Genomic DNA, 25,516 nt, shown 5'->3' with positions numbered 1-25,516 from the left:
TGGAATAACTGAAACAAAATGGAGGTGAGAAAGTGTGAGAGAATGGGAGTATGGATGGGGTATATGTGCAGGAGTAGGTGAGAATGAGAGGGCAAAGGAAGGAGTATGTATAGTTGTGAGTAAAAGATGGAAGAAGAGCATAAGACAGTATGGATCAGTTGGGTCAAGGATTGTGTGCGTAAAGTTGAAAGTTGGAATACAAATGTGGGCGATTGTGTGTGTGTATGCGCCAACGCAAGATCGTGCTAGAAGAGTGAGAGAAGAGTTCTGGACAAATGCAGAAGTGTCCATGGAAAAGTTTGGAAGGAATGAGAGTGTGTTTTTGATCGGTGATATGAATGGTATAGTTGGGAATGTGAAGGTGGATGGAATAGTCGGTGAGTGGGGTGTGCCTGCTGAGATAGATGAGAATGGGAGTGCGTTAGTGGACATTTGTGCTGGGAGGGGGTTGGTGATAGCCAATACCCTCTTCAGGCATAAAATGATCCACAGGTATACATGGCGAGTGATGAGAAGGGTGGGTGGTGAACTGAATGAAAGGAAGGCAATGATTGATTATGTGTGTGTGGATGAAAGGATGCGAAGATGTGTAATGGATGCAAGAGCTCATAGAGGTTGGGGGAGTGGACTTTCTGACCACTACTTGGTGGTGGCCAGAATTAGAATTCAAGTAAGATGGAGGAATAAAAGAAGGGAAAGACGAGAAGAAGGAGTAGTTGCAAGGAGAGTGGAAAGGTTACAAGAGGATGAGAAAAAGGCAGAGTATAAGAGAGAAGTGGAGGAACGATTGGGCAAATATGAATTGCAGCAGATGGGAGACGTGGAAGGTGTGTGTAGGATTTTTACAGAAGAAATATGCGCAGCATGTGATGTGGTGTGTGGAAGGAAGAGAAGACGGAGGGGGGTGAGAGGAACAGCGTGGTGGACTGAAGAGGTGAAACTGGCTGTGGCACAAAAGAAGAAAGCATACAATGAATGGATGAGAAATAGGGGCGTGGAAGAAGTTGAGAGGCAGAAGAGAGAGTTATATGTAGAAAGGAAGAGAAAGGTGAAAAGATTAGTAAAAGAGAGTAAGAAGAGAGTGGATGAGGAATATGGAAGGAATTTGAGTGTAAAGTGGAGGGACTGTAAGAAAATGTTCTGGCAAGAGGTGAAAAGAGTAAGACAGGGTGGAAGTGAAGTTAGCAGGGGAGTGAAAGATAAAAATGGTAGATTACTAGTGGAGAAGGGAGAAAAAGTGAGCAGATGGAGAGAACACTTTAAGGAATTGTTGAACATAGAGGATGGAAGTAATGCGAGTATAAGTGGCTGGGGAATGGCTGGGAGAAGGAGGGAGGTGAGAAGACAGGAAGAAATCAGTAGGATAGAAGTTGTGGAAGCAATGAAGAAAGTTAAATCGGGGAAAGCCCCAGGAATTGATGGAGCGTGTGGTGAAATGCTGAAGCATGGGGGAGAGATAGTAGTAGAATGGATGTGGAAGATGTGCAGATTGGCCTGGGAGGAAGGTAGAGTCCTGGAGGATTGGAAGTCAGGTATAATTATTACCTTGTACAAAGGAAAAGGGGAAAAAGAAGTGTGTGGTAATCATAGGGGCATCTGTCTTCTTAGTATAATAGGAAAGGTGTATGGTAGGATACTTATTGACAGAGTTAGAGAAAGAACAGAGAAATTAGTTGGAGAAGAACAGGGAGGCTTTAGGAAGGGAAGAGGTTGTGTAGATCAGATATTCATTCTTAGATCTTTAGTGGAAAAGTTTCTAGAGAAAGGAAAGAAGTTGTATGCGGCTTTCATGGATTTAGAGAAAGCATATGATAGGGTGGATAGACAAGGATTGTAGAAAGTGTTACGAATATATGGAGTAGATGGGAAGTTGTTGAATGCTGTGAAGAGTATGTACGATGGTGTAAAGGCTGCAGTGCGTGTGGATGGTGAACTAAGTGAATTTTTCTCTTTGAAAGTTGGGTTGAAACAGGGATGTGTCATGTCTCCATGGTTGTTCAATCTGTACATGGATAGGGTAATAAAAGAGGTACAAGGTAGGGTAGTGGATGTTGGAGTGGTCCTGGTGAGAGAGGATAGTGTTTGGAAACTCCATGTACTGTTGTTTGCAGATGATACTGTGTTGTTGAGTGAAGACGAAGGGGAGCTGCAAGGCTTGGTGGATGAGTTTGGGAGAGTGTAAGAAAAGGAATCTAAAGGTGAATGTAGGGAAGAGTAAAGTGATGGTCTTTGTGAGAGGTGAAGTCAGTGAATGTACAGCGAGGTTGGATGGTGAGGGATTGGAATATGTGAGTACGTTTAAGTACTTGGGTAGTGTGATGAGTAAGGATGGAGGTTTGGAGGGTGAAGTGCTTGAAAGGGTACAGCAGGGAAGAAAGGTTGCTGGTTCTTTGAAAGCAGTGATAAGAAACAGGGAAGATAGCATGGAAGTGAAAAAGTTACTACATGACAGTATTGTGATACCAACTCTAACGTACGGAAGTGAAGCTTGGACGTTGTTGGAAGGACACAAGTCAAGAGTGAGAGCAGTGGAAATGAGTTATTTAAGAGGAGCCTGTGGAGTCACATGGAGAGACAGGCTGACAAATGAGGATATAAAGGAGCGTTGTGGTGTGGATGTTGATGTGATGGGAAGCGTTATGAGGAACATACTGAGGTGGTTTGGCCATGTGGAGAGGATGGAGGGTGAAAGACTGATGAAGAGAGTGTATGTGAGTGAGGTGGAGGGGGGAAGAGGGAGGCGGAGGCCGAGGATGAGATGGAGGGATGGGGTGGAGAGGTATATGAGAGAGGGGGATGTGAGTTGGGAACAGGGCAGTGAGATGGTGGGGGACAGGGCGACTTGGAGGCGATTTGTTTGTGGCCACCCCAAACGGGATTGAGGCGTCTGGCAATAGATAGATAGACAGATAGACAGTATCTGTATGGTTCAATTTATTCCTCTGCATCTGATTTACTGCATCTTACATACTAGCTTTTTTGTACTCAGAATTTGAAAAATGGTGAAAAAACTGATAATAAACCTACCTCAAGGAGTGTGTCGCCTACCAGGCCCATGAGTAACTTATGACCATGGCGTTCCATCATCCTGCACGCATTCTCAGCCGCAAACATGGAAGTGAAGTCAAACATGGCCACATCTGGTTTACCATAGTGATTCACAGCAAAATCTAGATGAGGCAACTGAAAGAGCAGAACAACTTTATTTTTGTTCAGAAATAGGATACACTATATGAAAAATGGAGAAACTATTAAGTGTCCATACATCTGTTCATTCAGTCAGTTAATCAGTTGTGGTTGCATTCCATGTGATACCATCCACACAAACATAAACAAGATAGGTGGTGGGCACAACTGACCTGGTAGCTGGTGGAGAAGTCTGCAGCCTCCCGTGCGTAGTCTAGCAATGCCTCCCGGTCTACGTTACTTGGGTGTAGAAGCTGCTGAGTGTCTGCTAGATCCTAGGGTACAGATACCAGTGAGGGGAAGCAGCCTAGGTATATAGATAGATAGATAGAATTCTAACAACTACTTGATGATTTTATTCAACATAGGAGAGACCCTTTGTACTAAAAGAGTTAACAACAGAAGTGAATTATGGCTGCCTTTATGCTGCACTGTATCTGTGACTATTATATGACAGAAAAGGATCAAAGCTATTCAGAAAAGCACTCTGTGGTAGTAGTAGTAGTAGTTGCTCCCTAGGCAGTCTGGTCAAACAGCCCTGAGTCCCTTAGGAAGGCCATGGCCGAGACCGGGCTTTCCCACAGAGCTCTCAAAGAATGTATGTTGTGTTGTTGGTGTAGGTGATTGTGTGCAATGTAGTCTTCCATAATGTGCTTAATATACTCCCACTCTCGCTTCTGGGCAAGCATTGACATGCTGAGTGTTTCACCACCTCCTGCCAACACCAGAGGAGTTGCCAGTTACTTCTTGCCCAAAAAATTCACTTGACAGAGGTGGAAACACAAAACAAAGACAGACAACTCTCCCATAGCAATTCTCCGTGTAGGTCTTAAGTCAACTTGTGGTGGATGTAGAATTAAAAACAATCTAGGAAACTTGTCTTTATCTTAAATCTGTTATGGAATTTGTATTACTGCATGGTCGTACAAATATACTTTAGTCCACCTCAGTACGGTATTAAACAAATGGGAAAAATTTAAATGCTATGTAACTGTAAGACACTTTCCACACTGCAACCTGTCAACCTTGCTCTATTCCCAAAAGACTTCAAGATAAATTTTTCCACCTATAAATACCATAGTCGAATTTTTATGGGCAAAAGCATCACGCATATCTTCCCCCCCCCCCAAATGGGGTTAATAATATTAATCCAATACTTACCTGTCACCACATACATACCATTAAAGTATTCTGTCATGCTAACTTATCATTCTGCTTCGTTTCACTTCATTTATAATGGCTCCAACAAGTCTGCGTGCATTGGCCTTGAACAACTAATGGCAGCTCTCCATGCTACTCAATCTTTAGCAGCCTCTCTATTCAGTCCTTTATCCCTGAGGACACACTCTATGACCACACCCCACGTTTTTTTTGGTCTGCCTCTCACAACCTTACCCTTAATGTTCACACCTTTTGCCCTCTGTACCCAGTTGTCATCCCCCATCCACTCCATAAGCCAAAACAATCTCAATCTACCCCTTCTCATCACAACACATCTAAGTCCCATCCTTCCTCTCGATTCTTCATTTGAAAACCTAATCCTTCAGGCCTGTCATTTAAAGATGCACTACATATCAATCTAGTCATTACCATCTCTGTACATTTGAGCTTATGAATATCATCTTCCTGTACTGCCCAAGTCTCACTGCCATAGAGCATTAAACTCCTAACATTTGTGGCATATCAGGACCCTTTAGCACGGAGGGAGGGCCTCCCAATATCAGGAGAGGTAACAACTTCCTGAACTTCTTCCAACCACTCCTTACCCTTCCTACCAAGCTAGCTCCAGCCTCACCTCCAGCACGTATCATGTCCCTCAAACAACAAAACTCCTCTATACCCTCGAAAGACTCCCACCAAGGTCAATTCTTTCCCACCCCTTTACTTCTGTACACTCTCCTTTACATACCACAAACATAAAACCAAAATTATTTTGCAGCCAACCTCTAATACTACATCTCTTATGCACCCAAGTATCACAAACACTGGACAAAATGGAGTTTCTTCCCACACCACTGTGGCAAACTGCGCATGGCCACACTCCAGCTTGGACAGTATGGCCACATGCCCTTGTTTAACATCAGTTTTGTTTTTTCCGCATTTACTCTCGAATCTTTGTAACCCATTCCATCTCTCCAATTAATAAATCGTATTAATTATTTGCCAAACAGACACGGCCTTTCCTTATTTTCTACTGAAACGAATCTTTCACGGGTTACCTGTTATTATTCCTGGATGACGAATGATTACCACAGCTACTAAGGACTTTTATAAACTTACCTCTGAAAGCTATAAATGAGGATTTGGGCGCTCACCATCCACTCACTCCATGTAGAGCTGCTTCTGGATGTCTGCCCTTTCCTCTCCTCCATCCTTCTTTCCTTCCATCCTCTTCTGTCTTTCTTTCCTTCATTCTTTCCTCTTCCTTCTGCCTGTCGGTAACTCTACAAGAGCGACAGGCCAAATGGTTTCCTGTACACCATGAAACCATTTACTACGCTGGGTGGTAACCATATAAACAAATTTTGGCACCTGGTGGACTAATGGGTAATTACAGCACTCCAATCGGATTGAGCCTGTGTAGGTTTATATCCATGGGGTGGTTGGGGTTTAATGCTCATGTAATGCCACTCAGGGATGAGTGAGGCTGGTCACTCTCATCTTAAATGTCAGGACCAACTTGCCTAGCCCCGGGCTCCTATGCTCCTCATGGGGCAACACAGGACTAGATGATGAACGATGAATGAAAGAGAATGCAAAAAGATGCTGCCAACATCTGCCAGTGGCCGACTGTATTTAACATTCCTAACACATTTTTAAATTTGAAAGCTGCCTGTCAAATGCAAGTAAGGTCAGGCTGGATTAGGTTTTGTTAAACCATTATGTTTCCCACTGCTTTGACACGGAATACACTAATGCATCTAGTCAGAGTGACAATTGGTAAACAACGTGGCCAGTCAGAGAGATCGTCGGTAAACTTTGCCTGGCTGCTTACCTAAATAACCCCCAAAAGGTATAATTTGTCTTTTCCAATCACTTCTTTCACTCACAGTGGAACAGTTAACTATATGTGTTGCTATGTACCAAAATTACTTACCTTGAGAGCATGAGTTTGTTATAATACATGTGGAATCGCCATGCCCATTTGGTAAATGAATATCTTTTCTTCCACAACCACCTCATACTCCAAGATCAGCATTAAGTCATCAGCATACAACAATGGATAACTGAGGCATCCAACATGCAACATCGGACTATGTATACCATGTGTTTGTACATTGACCTGGATGCTGTAGTACAGTAATTCATAAACAGGGACATCTGCAAACAAGAAAAATCTACTTACATTGAGAATGACACCCTTGTCAATAAGTGAGTGTTTTTTTGCAGTCATAACAAAGTAATGTGTCTCATCCTTATAGTATACAATGTTCTCCAGGTCAATCCCTGTCGCCGCATACAACTCTTTGAAGAATTTCTGATTGAAGATAAAAGCTACACCACTAATTTCCTGAAAATGAACAGAAAAAGCAGTCACGAAATTATGTACTGTACTGTTAATCATTTCAATGCATGCATTATAAAACTGATTAAGTCAACAACAGTAATATGACTACTGAAAGTTTTTAACCCTCTGCTTGCTATGATTCCTTTCAGCTGAGCAAAATCACCTTTATGTTACCCTGGATTAATCTACAAGAAGAAGGATAAACTGAGGTAATTTTAACCCTTAAATGCTCCAATCTCAACTAAACCATACAGTTTAATGCTTGGAACAAAAGGGGTTGAAGAAAAAATATTAAGTCATAAGAACTGATTCTAAAACTGAACAAATTTTGTTACATTTTTAAAATAAAATTAATGAGAACTGTATTGTAAGTGCAACCCTCTTCAACCCCTGACAAACCCACCTGCACCCTCGCCTCTGCTTCGGACCGTTTGTTGATAAAGTTTGCAGTGATAGCAATTGCCAGTTTGCCTCTGAACTCCTTGCGCTTGAAGCCAGGCAGGGTGTTGCGCTTCCCGTCTGCACCCAGCAAGGTGTTGAATTCATATTGGTTGGCTGGGTGGTCTGGTGGACTCAGTCTTGCTCGCCAACCAATTTCTGTTTAACCAAGATATGGTTATCGTACAGAAGCAATAGGAATATAAAAAAAAACTCATCCTCAGTTACTCCCATCACTGTAACATTCGAAAACAGGTCGGGTAATGTGATGAGCCATGTACAGAAATACCTCAACTTACGAACATAATTGGTTCTAAGAGGCTGTTTGCAAGTTGGTTTTGTTCGCAATATGAAAATCCCTTACAGTACTACACACACAACATAAAAAACAGCGTACTATTCACTGATCAGTTGGTAGGGTTTTAAATGTTCTTAAGCAGTTTATACTGTATTATGCGATATATGTGCATAAATTAACACAAGAAACACACAAGAAAAACATACAGTATAAGACACAACTCTGTTCCTGCTATTGTTCAATGCCTATTTACGACTGACGGAAGATAATGGAACGTTTGCCACTTGCTAAGATGTGGCTGTGGCAAGCATTTAATTTTGTTTCTTTAGTTGTAAATATACATTGGACATATGCGATAAAAGAGTTATTTTATAAACACTGTATCTCACGTAAGGGCAGATATAGCAGGACTTGCAGGAAGTGAGAGGAGGCAGGTGGAGGCGTGGAGTTAGTTGGAAGATGCAGGTGGGGAGAGAGCAGTGGGCGAATTGGGACTTTTGGGAGAAGCAGGCTCAGCGGATGTGGCTGAAGGCTCAGCATAGGAGGTTGACGGCTGTGATTTGTCTAATTTCGCTTCCACCCTTGGGAAAAACCTCGCGATTGACGACTGGGAAGCGTTCTTCTTTTTCTCGTCGAGGATGAGACGATAGCAGGCCAGGGCATCAGGCACAGCAGCATAGACTCTGCTGTCCTCCTCAATGATCTCTACCAAAGTAGACGAGAACCCCTTCGCTACTACCGTGTCGGCACTAGCTGTTTCACCACTTACCTTCATGTTATGGAGGTTAGCCCCTGATTTAAAGTGGTAAAACCATCCAAGACTTGCATTAAACTTTACATCCTTTTCCTCACAATATGTCTGCTTTAGGTCCTGGAACAGCTTAGTGGCCTTCTCCTATTTCAGCCTCGTGATGATGCGCTGGTGAATCTGGTTGTCTATCCACACTCTCAGAAGTTTCTCCATCTCCTCCATAATAAGCCCATGTCTTTTGGCAATGATGGTGGACTTCATGAACACAGCACCCTTCACATGCTTAAGAATATGTTCCTTATCCTTAACAATTGTCCATACAGTTTATCTGTTCATCCCGAATGAATCTGCCACTGCACTAATTCTTTCACCTCGTTCAACACGCTTTATTATTTCGAGTTTTTGTTCCATACAGATGGCATGTCATTTCCTAGATGAGCCAGAAGCACCACTACCAAAAGCTTGCATTTATCAGCCATATTAAATGGAGTGAAAGTACTAAAAGGACAATGAGCAGCGATCCTCTCTCCTCCACGTGAACAAAGCAAAAACAAAAGATGGCGGGTTAGCCCCCTAGCACCCACACTGCCCCCTAACGATCTGCCTCGCAATTACTGTCACCCGCCACATTCAAAAGTGGTCGCAACGGGCTGCTATAGGATAAATTAGTTTTTCGTGGTTATGTTCGAACCTGTGAAATGATCATCATTTTTTTCATGTTCACATCTTTCAAATGCTCGGATCTTGAATGCTCGTAAGTTCAGGTATGTCTGTACTGAATATCCAAAATAAGGTAGAATTTGCTCTTGTTTTACAATGAGGATGTTTGAAAAAAATTCTACTACAGAACGATTTATCATATACTGGTATATAATGAGTCAATTATATACACAGTTCAATGGTGATACATTTTTGGTAAAGGGTCATCCACCCAACAAAGTCTAAAAGCAAGTTTCCAATTCACCTAAACTGGTAGCTCTTTCACTAAACCACAATTCACTTGCTGTTTATCACCAAAAATGATTATAAAAACAAGCGTCCAGCTCACCTAAACTGGTAGCTTAGCTATTCAATTCATTTTTTGCTTACCATCAACAATAAGTCTTAAAAACAAGTTTCCAACTTCCCTAAGCTTCACTACACTTCAATTGCTGCTTGAACTCCAAGACCACACTACTGTTTCACCACTGACACTTACACACCCAATAGTGATGGGTTCAAAAGTATCTTGGACCAAACAAATGAGTGTAAGCTTGTATGTCGGTGATTGTATATGCAAAAACAATAACTGTACAGCAACCAGCGAGACTTTGTATGGGACCATAATGACTGTATAAGCGAAAATGGTACCATGTATTAAAAAAAGGTCCAAACTTTTTCATGATCATATAAAGGCTTCATTGCATACTGGTTTGTCATACAATGACGGAATACTGCATAAAAGTACAGTAAAAGGGGTAATGGCTGAAATTAACAGAGTAACTAAGGCGAAAGAACAACCTGATTAGTGCACCCAGTTATATACCTAATTAAAGGGCGACTTAGTGAAAGAGTGAGATAAGCACAATCAAAGTGGGAGAATTACATGAACTTTGAGGCATAAAGTGGGAGAACATGAGTAAACTGTACCAGTGGCAAGACAATGCTACTGTAATGAGATGAAAATTAGAAACTTAAGTACTTACTCTCAGCCTGATCTGGAGGAGGTTCAATGAGTTCCTCGAAGCCAACTCCCTCAAAAACCTCCACTCCCAGTAATAATGCCACCTTCAGAAGGATGCACTGCAGCTGGCGGATACCTTCAGGGCAGAAGTTAAGTGAACAGAGATTATTAACTGACATTGAAGACACATATATGATGGGAATTTGAAAGAAACCCTCGGTAATCACACTGCATTAAATTTGAATAGAATGTACAGAGACAACTGGGACAGGGTTGAAAGCAAGATGAAATTAACTCCTTTGGTCAGAGAACATCTTTTCAATTTATGAGAAATCTCTCCAACTGAAGGGATTGATGGATGAGTGTTTTATAGATGTTCAGAAGCATGGTTTGCTAAGAAAAGCAGAGTACTGTAATGGTTAACTTAGTAGTTAACGGCAGGGCAAATTATAGTTTCAGTTTGCTAAAGAATTACAACAATCAAACAACGTACTGATGTGGTCAATGGCCCCTGCACAGAATTTGCCATAGAATTTCTTAGCTCCAAGCTGCTTGAGATCTGATATGACAAACGGCCAAAGATGGAGGACATTGTTGCGGGAGAACCGATCTCGTTTCTCCACCACCACCACCTTGGCTCCCAGCAGCTGAGCCTCGATAGCCACCCGCAGACCACATGGACCAGCACCAATTATCAGCACCTGTGGGGAGCACAGTACTCAAACTGGTATTACATGAAGGATTACAAGTTCACTTAATATTACAACTCTACTACTTCTCTATTTCCTCTGCTGGCTAATACTGTACTCTGAACCTTAGATAGGCTTGGTACAATATTTCTCTACCCATTGTCAATTCCCCTATCTAAAATCACTAAATCACGGCAGATGTTTCGGAGGGCCTCGGAGGGCCCAATACCTGCCCAGGGCCCCAACCAAACGGTCAGATTCACATGGCCATGTGGAATGTGAGAGGTGTGAATGAGAAAAGCAAGAGGGTGGAAGTACCGAATGCCTTCAAGAGTGCGAGATATCCTGTGATGGCATTGTGTGAAACAAAGATGAAAGGGTGTGAAATGAAGGAGTGGGAGGGTGTTAAACGTGTAAGGTCGGGCAAGAGTGGGCGAGAACGATGCAAGGAAGGAGTTGCTTTGTTAATGAATGAAGTGTGGCGGAGTAGAATGAAAGAACACAAACACGTCAGCTAAAGATGTATGTATGTTAGTTTCAAGTTTGAGAAGGTGAAAATGGCAGTGATTATAGTGTACGCACAGTGTGATGACAGGAGCGAGACTGAGAAAGACAGGCTTTGGGATGAGCTGGATGAAGCAATGGGAGAAATGCCCAAGAGCTACAGAGTGATTATAATGGGTAATATGAAAGGAAGAGTAGGCAATGGTCCTGTGAATGATGTAATGGGTTGTAATGTAGTACCAGGAGAGAATGATAATGGGAAATGACAGAAGGACATTTGTCAGGAATGGAGATTGTGCATTTGTAATTATTATTTCACACAAAGATGCACATAAATATACATGGTATAGAGGGAATGGAGATTGTGTTGAAAGGGGCCTGGTTGATTACGTGTTCGTATAGAACACATGCTGGGAAGTGTTGCAGTGAGATGATCATGTGGAAGTTTATCAGATCATATGACTCTGGTATGCATGATCAAGCTGAGAGGAGTGAGGTGGATCAAGAGATACAGGAGCAGTCAGGGAACGAGACTGAGTCGAGAAGTTGCGGATCAAAGAAATGGCAGATGAATGCATGGCTAGTGTAGGGGAGGAGTTGGAATCAGTGAACTGGAATGAAATGGATCTGGACAACCTGTGGAATACATACCGGGATTGCTTAGTTAGGAATGCTAAAGCGGTGTGTGGTGTGGCAAGAGTAACAACAAAAAAGAAAGGTAAGGCATGGTGGGATGAAGATTTTTTTTTTTTTTTAATGCTAGGAAGAAGGAACCAAAGGCCATGAGCCCACAGTAACTGTTTCCTCCAAGAAAAAAACAAAATACAAGAGAGAGCCAAATTCAAGATCCGATCACTTTGAGATGCCTGGACACATTGCCTTTGAAAGACTGAAGATCATAGCTAGCAGGAAATACAGACAGAGGGAGACAGTTCCAGAGTTGACCTGTTGCATAAATGAATGACTGGGAGTAACAGTTAACACTTGCATTAGAGAGCAGTGGGGGACAAGAGGAAGAAGTGGCTAGGGCAGTTACAGGACAGCGGTTCAACTGAAAGAAGGACTTAGTATATTGAGAGCAAGAAGCACATAAAGAGACTAGAGACTAGTGAAGAGGAAAAAGGAAGAGGTAAATAATGACCTAAGTAGAAAAATGAATGTAAATTACTCTGAAAATTGAAGGTTATTCTGGAAAGAGGTGCAAAACTGTAGAAGTGAAAACAGAAAGAATTGTGAAAGTGTGACGGATGTAAGTGGTAGTGCATTAGCCCATGGGGATGAAATAAGGAGCAGAAAGAAAGAAAATTTTGCAAGTCTGATGAATGGGAATGGAGAGAGCTTTGGGGATGTAGAGAGGAGGAATGCAGTGCCAGGAAATGTGACACTTGCAGAGGTGAAAAACACTGTGAAGCTGCTGCAAAACAGGAAAGCAGCTGGGGCTGATGAGGTGTATGCAGAGATGATTAAGTGCAGTGGAGTGTGTAGAATGAAGTGCTTGTTGGAGATATGTAAGATGGCATGGATGAATGAAGCTGTGCCACGAGAGTGGAAAATGGCTGTGATTGTGTACCCCTGTACAAAAACAAAGGTGAGTGAAGTGAGTGCAAGAATTATCATGGCATAAGTCTGCAGGGTGTTGTTGGAAAGGTATATGGAAGAATTAATATAGAGAAAGTTAGAGAGATATCAGAAGGCCTTGAAACCCCTGCTCAAAGTCCACTTTTCCTCCCTTGTGGGGGAAAGATTTTTTTTATACTCTCCAATTTCAACCTCCTAGAAAACATTAATATGCTTCAAAAAATTATAAAAGAGTATTATTACAGTTAAAAGTTACATTTTATTTACCTTATGGGAGGATAAGAGGAGCAGGAAGAGTGGGGAGGCAGGCCGGAGCAGGGAGTGTCCTGACTGGCTGGGTAGTTCAAAAGTGAGAATGCTGAAGTGTGATTGGCTGGGAGGCAGATGACGCCCATTGGCATGGCAACGCTTCTATGATTTATCTCATCACTGCCCACCCGGTTCAAAAAACCCTTGTTAGCTTCATCAATTGCCATGTTAGAAGTGATATTGCTTCCAGAAAATTGTACCGAGTTAGAGCACTTTTGTGTTAGGGAAAATCGTGTTAGACGAGGATAGTCTGCGTATATACTGTATGCATATATCAATATACAGTATACCTATCTATCTATCTACATACTGTATAAATATATATATATATATATATATATATATATATATATATATATCTATCTATCTATTGCCAGACGCCTCAATCCCGTTTGGGGTGGCCACAAACAAATCGCCTCCAAGTCTCCCTGTCCCCCGCCATTTCACTCCCCTGCTCCCAACTCACACCCCCCTCTCTCATATACCTCTCCACCCCATCTCTCCATCTCATCCTCGGCCTCCCCCTCCCTCTATCCCCCACCACCACACTCACATACACTCTCTTCGTCAGTCTTTCACCCTCCATCCTCTCCACATGGCCAAACCACCTCAGTGTGTTCCTCATAACGCTTCCTATCACATCCACATCAACACCACAATGCTCCTTTATATCCTCATTCGTCAGCCTGTCTCTCCATGTGACCCCACAGGCTCCTCTTAAATAACTCATTTCCACTGCTCTCACTCTTGACTTGTGTCCTTCCAACACACACACACACATATATATATATATATATATATATATAAAACGAGCAGTCTAACTACTAAACCACCAAACTGTACTGTCATATTTCTTCCTTTCAAACATGGTACAACTTGTATTACTCTTCTTACTGTCATAATGACAGAAACAGGCTATACTGAGATGCAACAAGAATAGCACTGACTTAAATGTGCAATGATGAGAACACTGACCTTGCTTTCGGTACACGCCTTGCCATGGTTATAACACTTGTGTGCTGCTCGTTTGTCAAACTTGTTCCATAATGCCTGTGCCTTCCATGATCGTAACTTGGCCTGAAGAGCAAACATTATATACTAAATTATCAATAACTAAGGTACCACTATCATTAATTAAGAAAGATTAACTTTTTTATTGCAATGACTTCTTTTTACTACCATACAAGTTTAATCAGGTTTGGGGAGAGTGTACTGGAGGGGTTAGGTATTAATTCAGGTGATAAACTCCCTCCCCACAAGTGGTTTCCCCTAAGCTGAATATAACTTGATCAGTAGTGGTAAGGTCTACCTGTCTATCTACTGTATAGCCAGATGCCATAATCCCATAAGGGGTGGCCATTCATTTCTCAGTCACCGTAGATGTTTTACAGGGAGGGGCACTACCCCCCCCCCCAACAACCCACTTGCTGACAGGTGGGGAACACATATGGGTTGGTTATATGGTTACCATCCAGCACTGAGAATGGTTTCCTGGCTTAGAGGAAACCATTAGGCTTGCCACTCAATGTAAAGCCACCTGAAAAGGTGAAAAGGAAAGACGAGTAACAGAAAGTGACAGGAAAGATGGGTGAAACAGGAAAAGTGGAGGGCAGCCAGAGAATGATAATGGTGAAGGAAGAAGTAGGCAGCACTACACCAAGTGAGTTGCCAGCACCTACCATAAAGTGGTAAGAACAAAATAAATATGATGCACTGAACTGGAACTGCAGCTGAAGTTAGAGTGAACACTGTCTAAACAATTTAGGAGTGTTGTTACCCAAGTTTTGGGTGATACTGGAGCTAGGCAATACTCCTCTATATTTTTTTAACATGCTTGGTGCTTCTGAATACCCCAAATTTTGTCTGATACCTAATCATTTTACCTAAATAAGACATTTACAGTTAATTTATAAAGTAAATGGTTACAAAAGCAGCACAAAATGTACTGTATTCTGTTCTACTCCGACATATAATGTATAAAGTGTATTCTGTTCTACTCTACTTTCTCATTCAGTCTTTTATTTCCCCAGCAGCACAGAGCTAGGATATGCAGTTCCAAAATTTAAGTCAACTGGCTAGTCCCCAGTCCCTAAGTGGTATTGTGAGCAATAAACCCCAACCATCCCATGGATGTAAACCCTTATGGGTTACATCCAGTTGTAGTGTTGCAGAACTTTAACCCATTAGACCAACAGCCATTCATTTGGTTATATGGCATGGTTACCACCTAGCATAGCACAGTAAATAGTTTCCTGAGTTATAGGGAACCATCTAGCTTGTCATTCAGTGTAGTCAAGTGAGAGTCCCCACCTACTACAAAGTATTCAATACAATATTTTACAGTTTTTCATCCTGTGTTCTGGAACATACTGCATAGCATGAATAACTTTTAAAAACTACATTTCATATACATAAAGTAAACCACTTTCAGTTATAAAAAAGGACTCTCAATACAGTAATAAAATGCCTAGCTTTATAAATTATAAACTCTAATATTACTGAACTCATAGCTTCCATCTGACTGAAGTCGGTAGAAGAGTACCGTGCTTAATGAAAGATAAGGATATCACTCATACCATGACATTCCCTTTCATGATGATGATCATTAATACATCTGAGTTTTACTACTTTAACGAGGTGGAAACAAGCCAGACAAAGGGAAAATAAAATATTGTGCCAAATTAAGAAAGTCTACCACAGATGTGCAGTGGCATGGGCAATATGGCACATCTAATTACCAATCATTCGTGGCTACCAATTTTCTGTTCCATCCTACAGCCCATGGGTGCAACTACAACAAAGGGGGTGGGAGGGAGGAGGCTGCTTTGAACTTAAGAAATTCCAATTTGGGAATCTGCATAAATATACATACCAGTATCAAATACCTGTACCATACTCTACTTTTTTTTTTTTTTTTTTTTTTTCCCCGGAGGTATATTTGGTACATCAAGGGTTTATGTTAGTACAGTATTGCTGTCTAACATTTAATATTTAAAAAAAAAAAAAAAAAAAAGTAAGAGGGGCACAAGATTCATTACACATGTGCAGATGAAAAAAAAAAAAAAAAAAAAAAAAAAAAAAAATGTTGTTCTTTTCCCTGTTTTTACAGTCTGAAACAAAGGATGAAACATCTGAAAGTACCCTCCAAGAACTTTTCATGAATATGTACCATATGTCTGGTATTTTTATCATTTTTATCATTACACCATGAAGCAGGAACTTTGATACAACAATTTTAAAAAATTTTCCATTCAGAAACATTTGCCTTAACCCCTACATGCCGGGAGACAGATATGGCCACCACAAAAATGGTGGATGGAGACTTCCACGTGGTGGGAGGAGCCTCAAATGCAATCCCACCACAGTCTGAACTGGCTGCCATTTGATCTCACCACCAAAAGATAGGGAGAGACACCCACCACCTGATGCAAGTGTACCTCAGTCTTCTCTTAGCCAGGTGCTGAACGATGTTTTCTGAAATCTCCTCGTCCAATTCCATTCATGCCTCACATGGACTCCTTGTCTCATCCACCCCTGCCAAGCCTCTGCCCAAGGATACTGGGAAAGGGCTCAATGACAGTGCCATAAGGTGAGCCTTTGATGCCAATGTTTCTAGTTTATCTAGTAGTGGAGAAGTTATCACACTGAGAGCGAAGCCAAAGTTGGGGCTGAGCGCACAAGCATAAATACAACCTGCTTCAAGTGCCAAATGTTACTCATAATCTTCACGTCCTTATTCATCGACATGATCACCTGCAGATTTGGGGATGCTTTCATTCGCAAGAAGAAGAGTTGGTGAGCATTATGGTCTTTGTTTCCCTAACTGCTACACTTTCCCAGATATGAAAGTTTGAAAAAAGGCTATTTGGAGAAATACTGCCACAGGGAGTGGGCGGCTGCACCCAAAACAATCCCAGCATCTAGGGGCTAAGGAAAAATGGGAACAGCAACTATTCTCACAATGAAAAAACTCAATTACTTAGCTGCAGATCCTTACTGATCAAGTGTGTATTATGCTTCAGTTTAAGGCATTCTTAGACTCACCTTTAACTTAGGATAAAAATTTCTAATATTAGTTGGTTTAAGTCTGAGGATGTCACAGAGGTTGCGGTAGTGATGCAAAACAGACTTGAAGGTGGAGGCTGCACACAGTTGTTCAAACACATCAGCAGCAGCAGCACTGTCTGGGGATGACACAGCTGGCTTGTGCTGCTGCTGTTGTTGCTGGTGGTGGTATGGGTGGTGGTGGTGTTGGTGGTGGTGGTGGTGGCTCGAGTACATCCTGCCTGCCTGCCTGGTGGAGACAACAGATTAGTACAACACATGATGACACCTTGAAAAACAGATGGAAGTCCTAGCACTCTTGTTTCTCATTCCTTAACCCTTTAACCGCGGGTGTCATTCCAGAATGACATTGCAAAAACTGGACCAAACCGCGGGTGTCATTCTCGAATGTTTGTGAATATTTTGAATACCCCGCGTTTTTTCCATGCGCCAATTGTTTCAAGGGAGAGTAGCTATTAAGTTCTTTCACTCCAGCCGACCCCCACCTCCCCCCCCCTGGGGCCCCACCTCCCACCCCCTGGGCCCCCCACCCCACCACGGACCAAACATGCATCAGTATCTGTCCAGCTGTGTGAGTGACAACACTGCTGATGTGGAAGTGAAGTGCAGGCAATTACAGTGCCTTTTACCTGCCTCAGTGAACACAGAGTGGGTGTTTATCATATGTGCAGTGTTCATATATGTTTATGGTAATATTATCAGAATGAGGTTGGCATTTGGTAATGGTGTGTGAGCGAAAAACAGTGATTACAACACCGCTGATATGGCAGTGAAGTGCGGGCAATTACAGTGCCTTTTACCTGCCTCAGTGAAGACAGAGTGGGTGTTTATCGTATGTGCAGTGTTCATATATGTTTATAGTATTATTATCAGAATGAGGTTGGCATTTGGTAATGGTGTGTGAGCGAAAAATAGTGATTACAACACCGCTGATGTGGCAGTGAAGTGCGGGTAATTACAGTGCCTTTTACCTGTCTCAGTGAACACAGAGTGGGTGTTTATCGTATGTGCAGTGTTCATATATGTTTATAGTATTATTATCAGAATGAGGTTGGCATTTGGTAATGATGTATAAGCAAAGGTAATGGTGTGTGAGCGAAAAATAGTGGTTTTAGATCGCTCACTTCTAATGGCACTGCCCATCCAGTGATAGTCAACGAAATCATGAAACCTACATCATTGCAAAGCCGAAGGTTAGTACTTTCTAATGGTACCTTATTTTTTGCTCTAGATTTATTCTGTGCAGAGTTATAAAGGTTTAAAGTTTGTTTACATTTTGGTCGAAACCCCCGAGGGAGAGGACAGTCGGGGCAAAACAATGCCCGCGGTTAAAGGGTTAACCAGATTTGCGTTACAGAAAAGCCTCACTACAGTATATACAGGACTAACTGGGGAAAGATCCAATCTACAGTAATACAACAAAGTCTAGCATATGTAAGCTTTTATTAAACTTAATCAGGGTCTTTGTGGAAATAACAACTTTAGTTCATTACAGAAAGAAAAGTCAGTGAAATCAAAGAAGTTCAGAGGCACTACAAGGTGTAGTAAGCATACCAATAATACTGAAAAAAAAAGTGTATGCATAACCCTAGAACACTAACCCCGGGTGATCCCCACCCGACCCACATGACGTCATTGTCACTGTGTGTGGTTCCCATGCTCCCAAGGTTACCAGTCCTCCAGTAGCTTCATTTGGCAGCCAGTTATGGTAGGGGCAGGATACACCGTCGCGCTCTGCACATTGGTCTCTGCTGTAGGCCTTGGTTTGAGCGTGCAAAGGTCGAACAGCAAAGTGAACATCAGGTTTTTACCACAGCAGCAGGGGAATGACAACCCCTTCAGTGGTGGCCCAAAGGACCTGAGAGGACGTGGGAGGTTTTCGAAAGACATTCATTCATTCATTGCCAGACGCCATGTATCCCAGACGGGGTGGCCAAGGGCTTAGAGTTAATTGTTTTACAGGGAGGGGCACTAATCCTCCACCAACCCCACTTGACACGTAGGGATGCCAACAGCATCTGGTGTTCCCAGGCGGTCACCCATCCAAGTACTAACCAGACCCAACGTTGCTTAACTTCGCTGATCGGACGGGAAGTGGTGTACTCAACGTGGTATAGCCGTTGGCATATGATGATTTTTTTTGTATGCGTGTTTCTTTCATGAAACTAGCCAAAATTTCCCTGCTTTTAGTCACTGTTTTCATTACCCATTTTCCATAACAAAGTGATATGATTTTCAGTCCTTTGTAATGTTAACTCAAAGTACAAAGCCTACTGTAAAGTTCATTCATCTACATTTAGTTTATAAAAGCACTGTTTTTAGTATTTTTTTTCCAATTTTCCAATATCGGGTGTGAGACACCCGGGGTTAGTGAATGTGTTACTAAAATGCAGAGTTAGTGTTCTAGGGTTTTGAAGCCTAATAAACTTTTGGATTATATAATAAAGGTAACAGAGAGTCCCTGAAGGTATGAGCATGATCAGGGAAACAGTAAACACTAATGAGATGCAGTTTGAGTTTATGCCACACAAAGGGGCCACTAATGCCATATTCATTGTCCAACAGCTTCAGGGAAAATGTACAGATAAGAAAGAGGAGATGTGCTTTGTTTCTGTAGATTTGGAGAAGGCCTTTCACAGAGACCCTAGGGAGGTGGTAAAGTGGGCAATGAAATAGCTTTGGATTGAGGAGTGGCTGGTTTGAGTGGTTATGGCTCTGTATGTGGGTGTTCACACCCAGGTGAGTGTCACTGGAGATTAGAGTGATAAGTTTTCCATGAATGTTGGCTTGCATCAGGAATCTGTCATGCCCTACTTATTGTTCATCATGGTGCCTGAAGCTCTCTCATGTGACTTTAAAAATGGACTCCAATGGGAGATGTTGTATGCTGATGACTTGAGGTTGACTGCAGAAAATGAAAGGGAGGCAGAGGAAAGTGTTGGGAAGTGGAGTGACAGTATGGGGCACAAGGGTTTAAGAGTACTGTAAATACAGACAAAACAAAAGTGATGATTTCTTGGGATGGTGGTAGTACTGTCAGAGCCGAGGGAGAGTGGCCATGTGTGTTTTGTCACACAGGTGTGGGATGTAATTCCATCTTGTGCAGCATTTGTGATAACTGGATGCATAAGAGATGTAGTAGTATTATAGGTAGACTAGAAGATAATGTTGAATTTGTGTGTGCAGTGTGTCAGGGAAAGCATGTAGAGATTGTTAAGAGTGAAAGGATTGATCTTGCTGGTGAGTCTCTTGTGGATGTTTTGGTATTTGAGGGACATATTATGGGCTGGAGGTGTGACTGGAGTTAGCTTTGTGGCCAGGGTATGGAGTGGTTGAAGGAAGTTCAGGTTGTTGTTTCTCCTGACACTGAGAGGGCTCTCCCTCCGTGCTAAAGGATCTTTGAATGTGGCATGTTAGGAGTGTAATGCTCTATGGTGATGAGGCCTGGGCAGTAGAGGAGGAGGATATTCATAGGTTCAAACATACAGAAATGACAATGGTCAGATGAATGTGTAGTGTGTCCTTGAATGTAAGACCTAGGCGGGACACGGATTATGATGGAAGAGTTGAGAGGAGAGATGGGATTGGAGTGTATTGGTGTTGTGATGAGGTGTTGATTAAGATGGTTTGGGCATATGGAAAGAGATGTAGTGATATTAAAGTCAGACTGCAAAATACAGTCAATCATCGAGTAACATGGACGATATGGATTGGACAGGGACCGTGGTACTGGGTACTTACACACGTGTTACTCAAACAATATGTTTGCATGCATAATGGTATGATGTAGTCTGGAGACTTTCCAAAACTCTCACTTTTACCCCTTCTTACCTCTCTACCCCACATAAATTACCCCCTATTTATACCCACCATCAGGTAAAACACTGAATGAGATATAACTATTGTAGTGAAGAACATGAATGGTACAGTAATCCCGCCAAGATCTGACATAATAGAGCCAAAGGCATGTCCGGGACTTGGGTTTGTCTGGGACTTGGGAAAAATGCCCCTGGACAGGTACTTACGAACCCCACCCCAACCTTACTTTGAAAGCCACCTAAATAACTCCCTACCAGACATGCACAGCAGCTACTTAAGACCCTATGCACACAAATAAGGGACAGAAACCAAGAAATAAAAAGGAACCAGAGAATGAGAAATTAGAAGTGAGTATGGAAAACATTTACCAGTGTACAGGGTATTTATGACACGTCAATGGCCGTCACGAAGATTAACTCGCCTCCTCTCAGGCTCTGACAGTGATGAAGGTGCACTTGAAGCACGTACACTAATCCAGTGTTGCACTGCACTTAATCCTTTGTACTCTGAATTCTATTTTCTTAACACTGCACATTCTGTTCTTACTTGTACTGCACTTGAAACATGCCAGTGTTGCACTCTGCACTTAATTCTTCGCACTCTGAATTCTAATTTCTTAACACTGCACATTCTTTTCTTATTTGCACCACGCCAGCTTCAACATGCCAGTGTTTCACTCTGCACATAAACCTTTGCACTCTGAATTCTAATATCTTAACACTGCACATTCTGTTCTTAACACTGCACAACACTGTAAATTCCCATGAGGTCTAGTGGCAAGTTAGTGCTGTTTATTCACTGTCTGAGCCAGAAAGGAGGTGTTGTAGATGGCCGAGGGGCGCATCACTGTGATGTGGTGATGGGCTACCCACTGCAGACGACTCTGAAGATGGCCGCAAACTCACGTCCAGTGGAGACTCCACCGTGGCCGAAGTGCTGGGCTGTGGCTTGGAGGTAGAAGGCAGGTCTTGGTGAGGCAGTGGTGTGGAGCGAGGGCTGGGCACGGTGGGGGTCACTGGCCTGAAAAAGGTGTCAATGGATGATTGACGTAAGGAATGGCGATACTGGCGATTGATGATGAGCTGCCTTAAAGCGTACTTCCTCCACAAGTCCAGGGGCCCCATCTCCCTGTCGCAGTCCGGGTGTTCCAGGTAGTTCAGAACGAACTCGACATGCTCCCGGAGTGTGCTCAGCTTGGGGAGTAGTGGCATGCTGACAGGAGTCTGCATTATCCTCACTGTCCTCATCAGAATCTTCCAGCTGGGTACTTATACCTGCAACAGAAGATGCGATCTTGATATCACACATGATCTGATACCCAAGATCGCCTTCACTGTCATCCGACCACTCATGCACTTCGTCCACATCCACCTCATCACCAGCCACACGACGACGCCCATGGAAGTTATCCATGTCAAAACCTAGAAAGAGGTGCACCACATTGGCTCTGAGAAGCAGATGAGATGAACCACTTTCCAGAGTCTTGACAGGGACTTCCCTCCATGCACTGGCCCAGTTGTAGATAGCTGACTTGAGGTTGTAGACAAAGGTTTTCCACAGACCGCTGGCCTCGCTTGTCCCGTCCCTCCCTGCACTCGTCCTAGTCCTCGACAGTAACCATCACCTTGTCCAGGAACTTTCGACGGTGCAGTCCCTTCGTTGCCATGATCACTCCTTGGCGATGAGAGCAGTCGTATTAGGAGGCAAGAACAAGCACCTAATGCGGCCATTCTCAGCCACCAACCCCTTGTCGGACGGATGCACAGGTGCATTGTCCAGAAGGAGGACAGCCTTTACCTAGTTGTGTGGGATTCCCAGTGTCTTTGTCTGATAACAGATGATCTCCTTGACAAAGTGCTGGTGAAACCAGTCTTTGAAGATCTTGGCTGTGAACCAAGCCTTCACAGAATGGTACCAAACGACAGGAAGGACATCCATCAACTGATGAAGGCACCGACGCTGCTTTGCACAGCCAACAATCACGGGCTTGAGCCAGTGCAAGCCGTTAGCATTGGCACAACACAAAACAGATACCTGCTGCTTGGAGAGCTTGCATCCAGGTACACGCTTCTCTGTCTCCTCTGCTAGGGTGTTCATCCAGGTACACACTTCTCCGTCTCCTCTGCTAGGGTGTTCGCGGGCAGTGAGTGATAGAAGAGATCAGTTTCCTCAGCGCTGTAGCCTTGACTGAGAGTGAGGCCCTCCCTGTCGATGAAGCCCTTCACCTTCTGTTGAAACTCTTCTACTTCATTCTCACTGGCGTCCAAAGCTTCGCTATGGGCCTTACAGTTGGTAAGGCCATGGCGTAGTTTGAAAGCGAAGAGCCACCCTTTGGATGCCTTGATGTCTGGGGAATCATGGAGCCTTGTGAACTTCCCTGCAGCAGCCTTCAGCTCCGTACCACACACCAGCACACAAGCAGCATGTTGCTGATGATACCAAATCAGTGTGGAGCGGTCGACTTCTGCAAACCTGGGAGGGTACTTCATCTTCCTCTGCACGTTGCGTTTGGTCTTCGATGCGAAGTCTGCCGTGTACTGGGTGAGTTTGTCCTAGGATTTCTTGATACTGAACAAGGTACAGTAGGTCAGGTTGAATTCACAGAGGATGCGGGAAGTCAACCATCCCGCATCCACCATCTCCGATATCTCCCTCATCTCCAGAGTCAGAACCACTCGTTTCCTCCTCTCGGGCGGCAGGGCCATCATCATGCACACGAGTAAGCGGCATCAGAGGAACAGCAGGGCCTGCTGCAGGTAGGGCAACACCACAAAACCAAGCAAGTGGGCAGCCATAGCAACGAATGTGCAGTCACGACGGCAGGCAGGCGGGAAATGGGGAGGATGCAGGGGCGCTCTAGCGAATGTCGGAAGAACTACATGCCAAAACACAGCTGTTCGTCACCGGTCAGCAAATTTAAAGTAGGATTTTTTTTTTTTCTTTTTTTCTTTCTTTCTTTTCTTTTCTTTTTTTTTTTCTTTCTTTTTTTTTTTTCTTTTTTTTTTTTTTTTGGAGGGGCGCTCTAGCGAATGTCGGAAGAACTACATGCCAAAACACAGCTGTTCGTCACAGGTCAGCAAATTTAAAGTAGGGATTTTTTTTTTTTTCTGGCCATTTTTAGTGTCCGAGGACCCAGGTCCAAAATATCTGGGACTTAGGGTGTCCGGGACCTGGGTGTCCAGGTCTTACTGGTATTACTGTATTAAAATAGCATTAACAAAAACAAAAGTTAGACTGGGTACCAATGTACCATTGATGCGTACATGTACCTCCATGGTACTCTCCCCCTGCCCCCCACCCCCAATGTTGTTGTCATTCTTGAGATGTTGCTGCTCCTGCACTTCTTTCTTCAGCAAGTCGAATCCTTTGATGGAGCTTTCATTCATGCCGTGCTTTCTTGCCATTTCTACCGCCTCTTTCCCTGCTCTACCTCCTTTACTATCTGATACTTCTGGGCATGCATGATGATGCACCAGCTTCTGGAAGGCTGTGGCTGATCATGCAATATGGTGTCCGTGCTCGACACTCAAAAATAATATCTTACTAAACAGCTCGGGTAGAACTCTGTGAGACAGGAGCAAGGACTTAGTGTGCCCAGGACAAATACCCGGATGTAAGCCAGCCAATCATGGCGAGTCTGGCAGGTGACACCACCATGCACAATTTTCAAACGGTGTTGCCAGGCCAGCTGACACTACCCGTGAAAGCTCGAGATTTTCCTGGTGTTGATCATGACCTGTCGCATTTTACTGACCATGTGAGTACAAAAGTGCATTACTTAAGGATGAACTGTGCAACTGATTTTGTGTGAGGAGCATGTTGAAAAGGGCATGTAGAGAGTGTCAGGCATGAAAGGACTGACCATGATGGAGTGCCTCTTGTGTGTGTGGAGGAGTTTTGTTATTTGGAGGACACGGTATTAGCTGGAAGTGGGGATGGAGCTAGCTTTGTGGCTTGGGTAAGGAGTGGTGACAAGGCAATCCACTGTTGTAGACAAACGTAAATTTGGATATAAGAGGTTGAAAAACGGGGAGTTCCTGAATAGTGAAATCTATCTATCTATAGCTAGACACCATGATCCCATAAAGGGTGACCATTTGTTTTCGAGTTAGTTGTTTCATAGGGAGGAGCACTAACCCTCCAGCAACCTATCAGATGACATATAGGGAACACATATGGGTTGGTTATATGATTACCACCCAGTGCTGAAAATAGTTTCCTGGCTTACAGGTAACCAATAAGCTTGTTAGTTAATGTAAGGTCACCTGAAAAGGAAAGAAGAGTACTAAAAAGTGAAAGAAAAAGATGGTGAAGGATTTTTAAACATGATGTAATGTGGAGGTATTGCCTTTTGAATGACAATTCCTTCAGTTTTATTTCTTGTTGCTGCTGCAGCTCTTTTCTTCTTTTCTCTTATTTTCCACATATTATTTAGGACTTGTTTGTTGTTCTGCTCTTCCTTTATGTCGAGCATATACATAGGTGCGCCATCTGTCAACAAAATGACAAGAACAGAATGTAAACAGACACCTCAATCAGCATGTCTGGATAATTTCTTGAGTCTAGAATCTAGAGGCGAGTTTCTTTCATACGAAATTACTTAGAACAAAATGGATATATTATAAAGTGACATGGAAGCGTCTGTCATTGCCTGTAAGCTGTGAGATGGGAATTTTGAGCATGTGCAAGTCAGTGAAGACCCATCATG

At 43.0% G+C, this 25,516-nt stretch overlaps 1 protein-coding gene and 1 non-coding gene across 2 annotated transcripts in view; both read right to left on the bottom strand.

Annotated features, from left to right (window-relative positions):
- The window catches only part of Mical (Molecule interacting with CasL), a 302,955-nt gene that overhangs the window by 200,814 nt on the left and 76,625 nt on the right, over positions 1–25,516 (bottom strand). Inside the window, exons 3-10 of the mRNA XM_080278020.1 lie at positions 16,969–17,218; positions 13,900–14,001; positions 10,338–10,545; positions 9,867–9,980; positions 7,098–7,291; positions 6,533–6,697; positions 3,360–3,461; positions 3,028–3,183 (exon numbers count right to left, since the gene is read on the bottom strand). Of these exons, the coding sequence (XP_080134146.1) occupies positions 3,028–3,183; positions 3,360–3,461; positions 6,533–6,697; positions 7,098–7,291; positions 9,867–9,980; positions 10,338–10,545; positions 13,900–14,001; positions 16,969–17,205 (1,278 nt within the window). The 5' untranslated portion in view covers positions 17,206–17,218. The remainder of the gene's footprint in view (positions 1–3,027; positions 3,184–3,359; positions 3,462–6,532; positions 6,698–7,097; positions 7,292–9,866; positions 9,981–10,337; positions 10,546–13,899; positions 14,002–16,968; positions 17,219–25,516) is intronic.
- LOC145407330 (5S ribosomal RNA) lies at positions 18,996–19,114 on the bottom strand. Its single transcript, XR_013898691.1, has one exon. It is a non-coding gene; the product is annotated as a 5S ribosomal RNA (ribosomal RNA).

Source organism: Coenobita brevimanus, chromosome 72 (genome assembly GCF_032717465.1).
Source record: "Coenobita brevimanus isolate Jiangsu-jjx chromosome 72, ASM3271746v2, whole genome shotgun sequence".
Classification (NCBI taxonomy): Eukaryota; Metazoa; Arthropoda; class Malacostraca; order Decapoda; family Coenobitidae; genus Coenobita; species Coenobita brevimanus.
The sequence above is the reverse complement of the archived record's forward strand: the minus strand, read 5'-3'. Positions and strand labels throughout refer to the sequence as shown.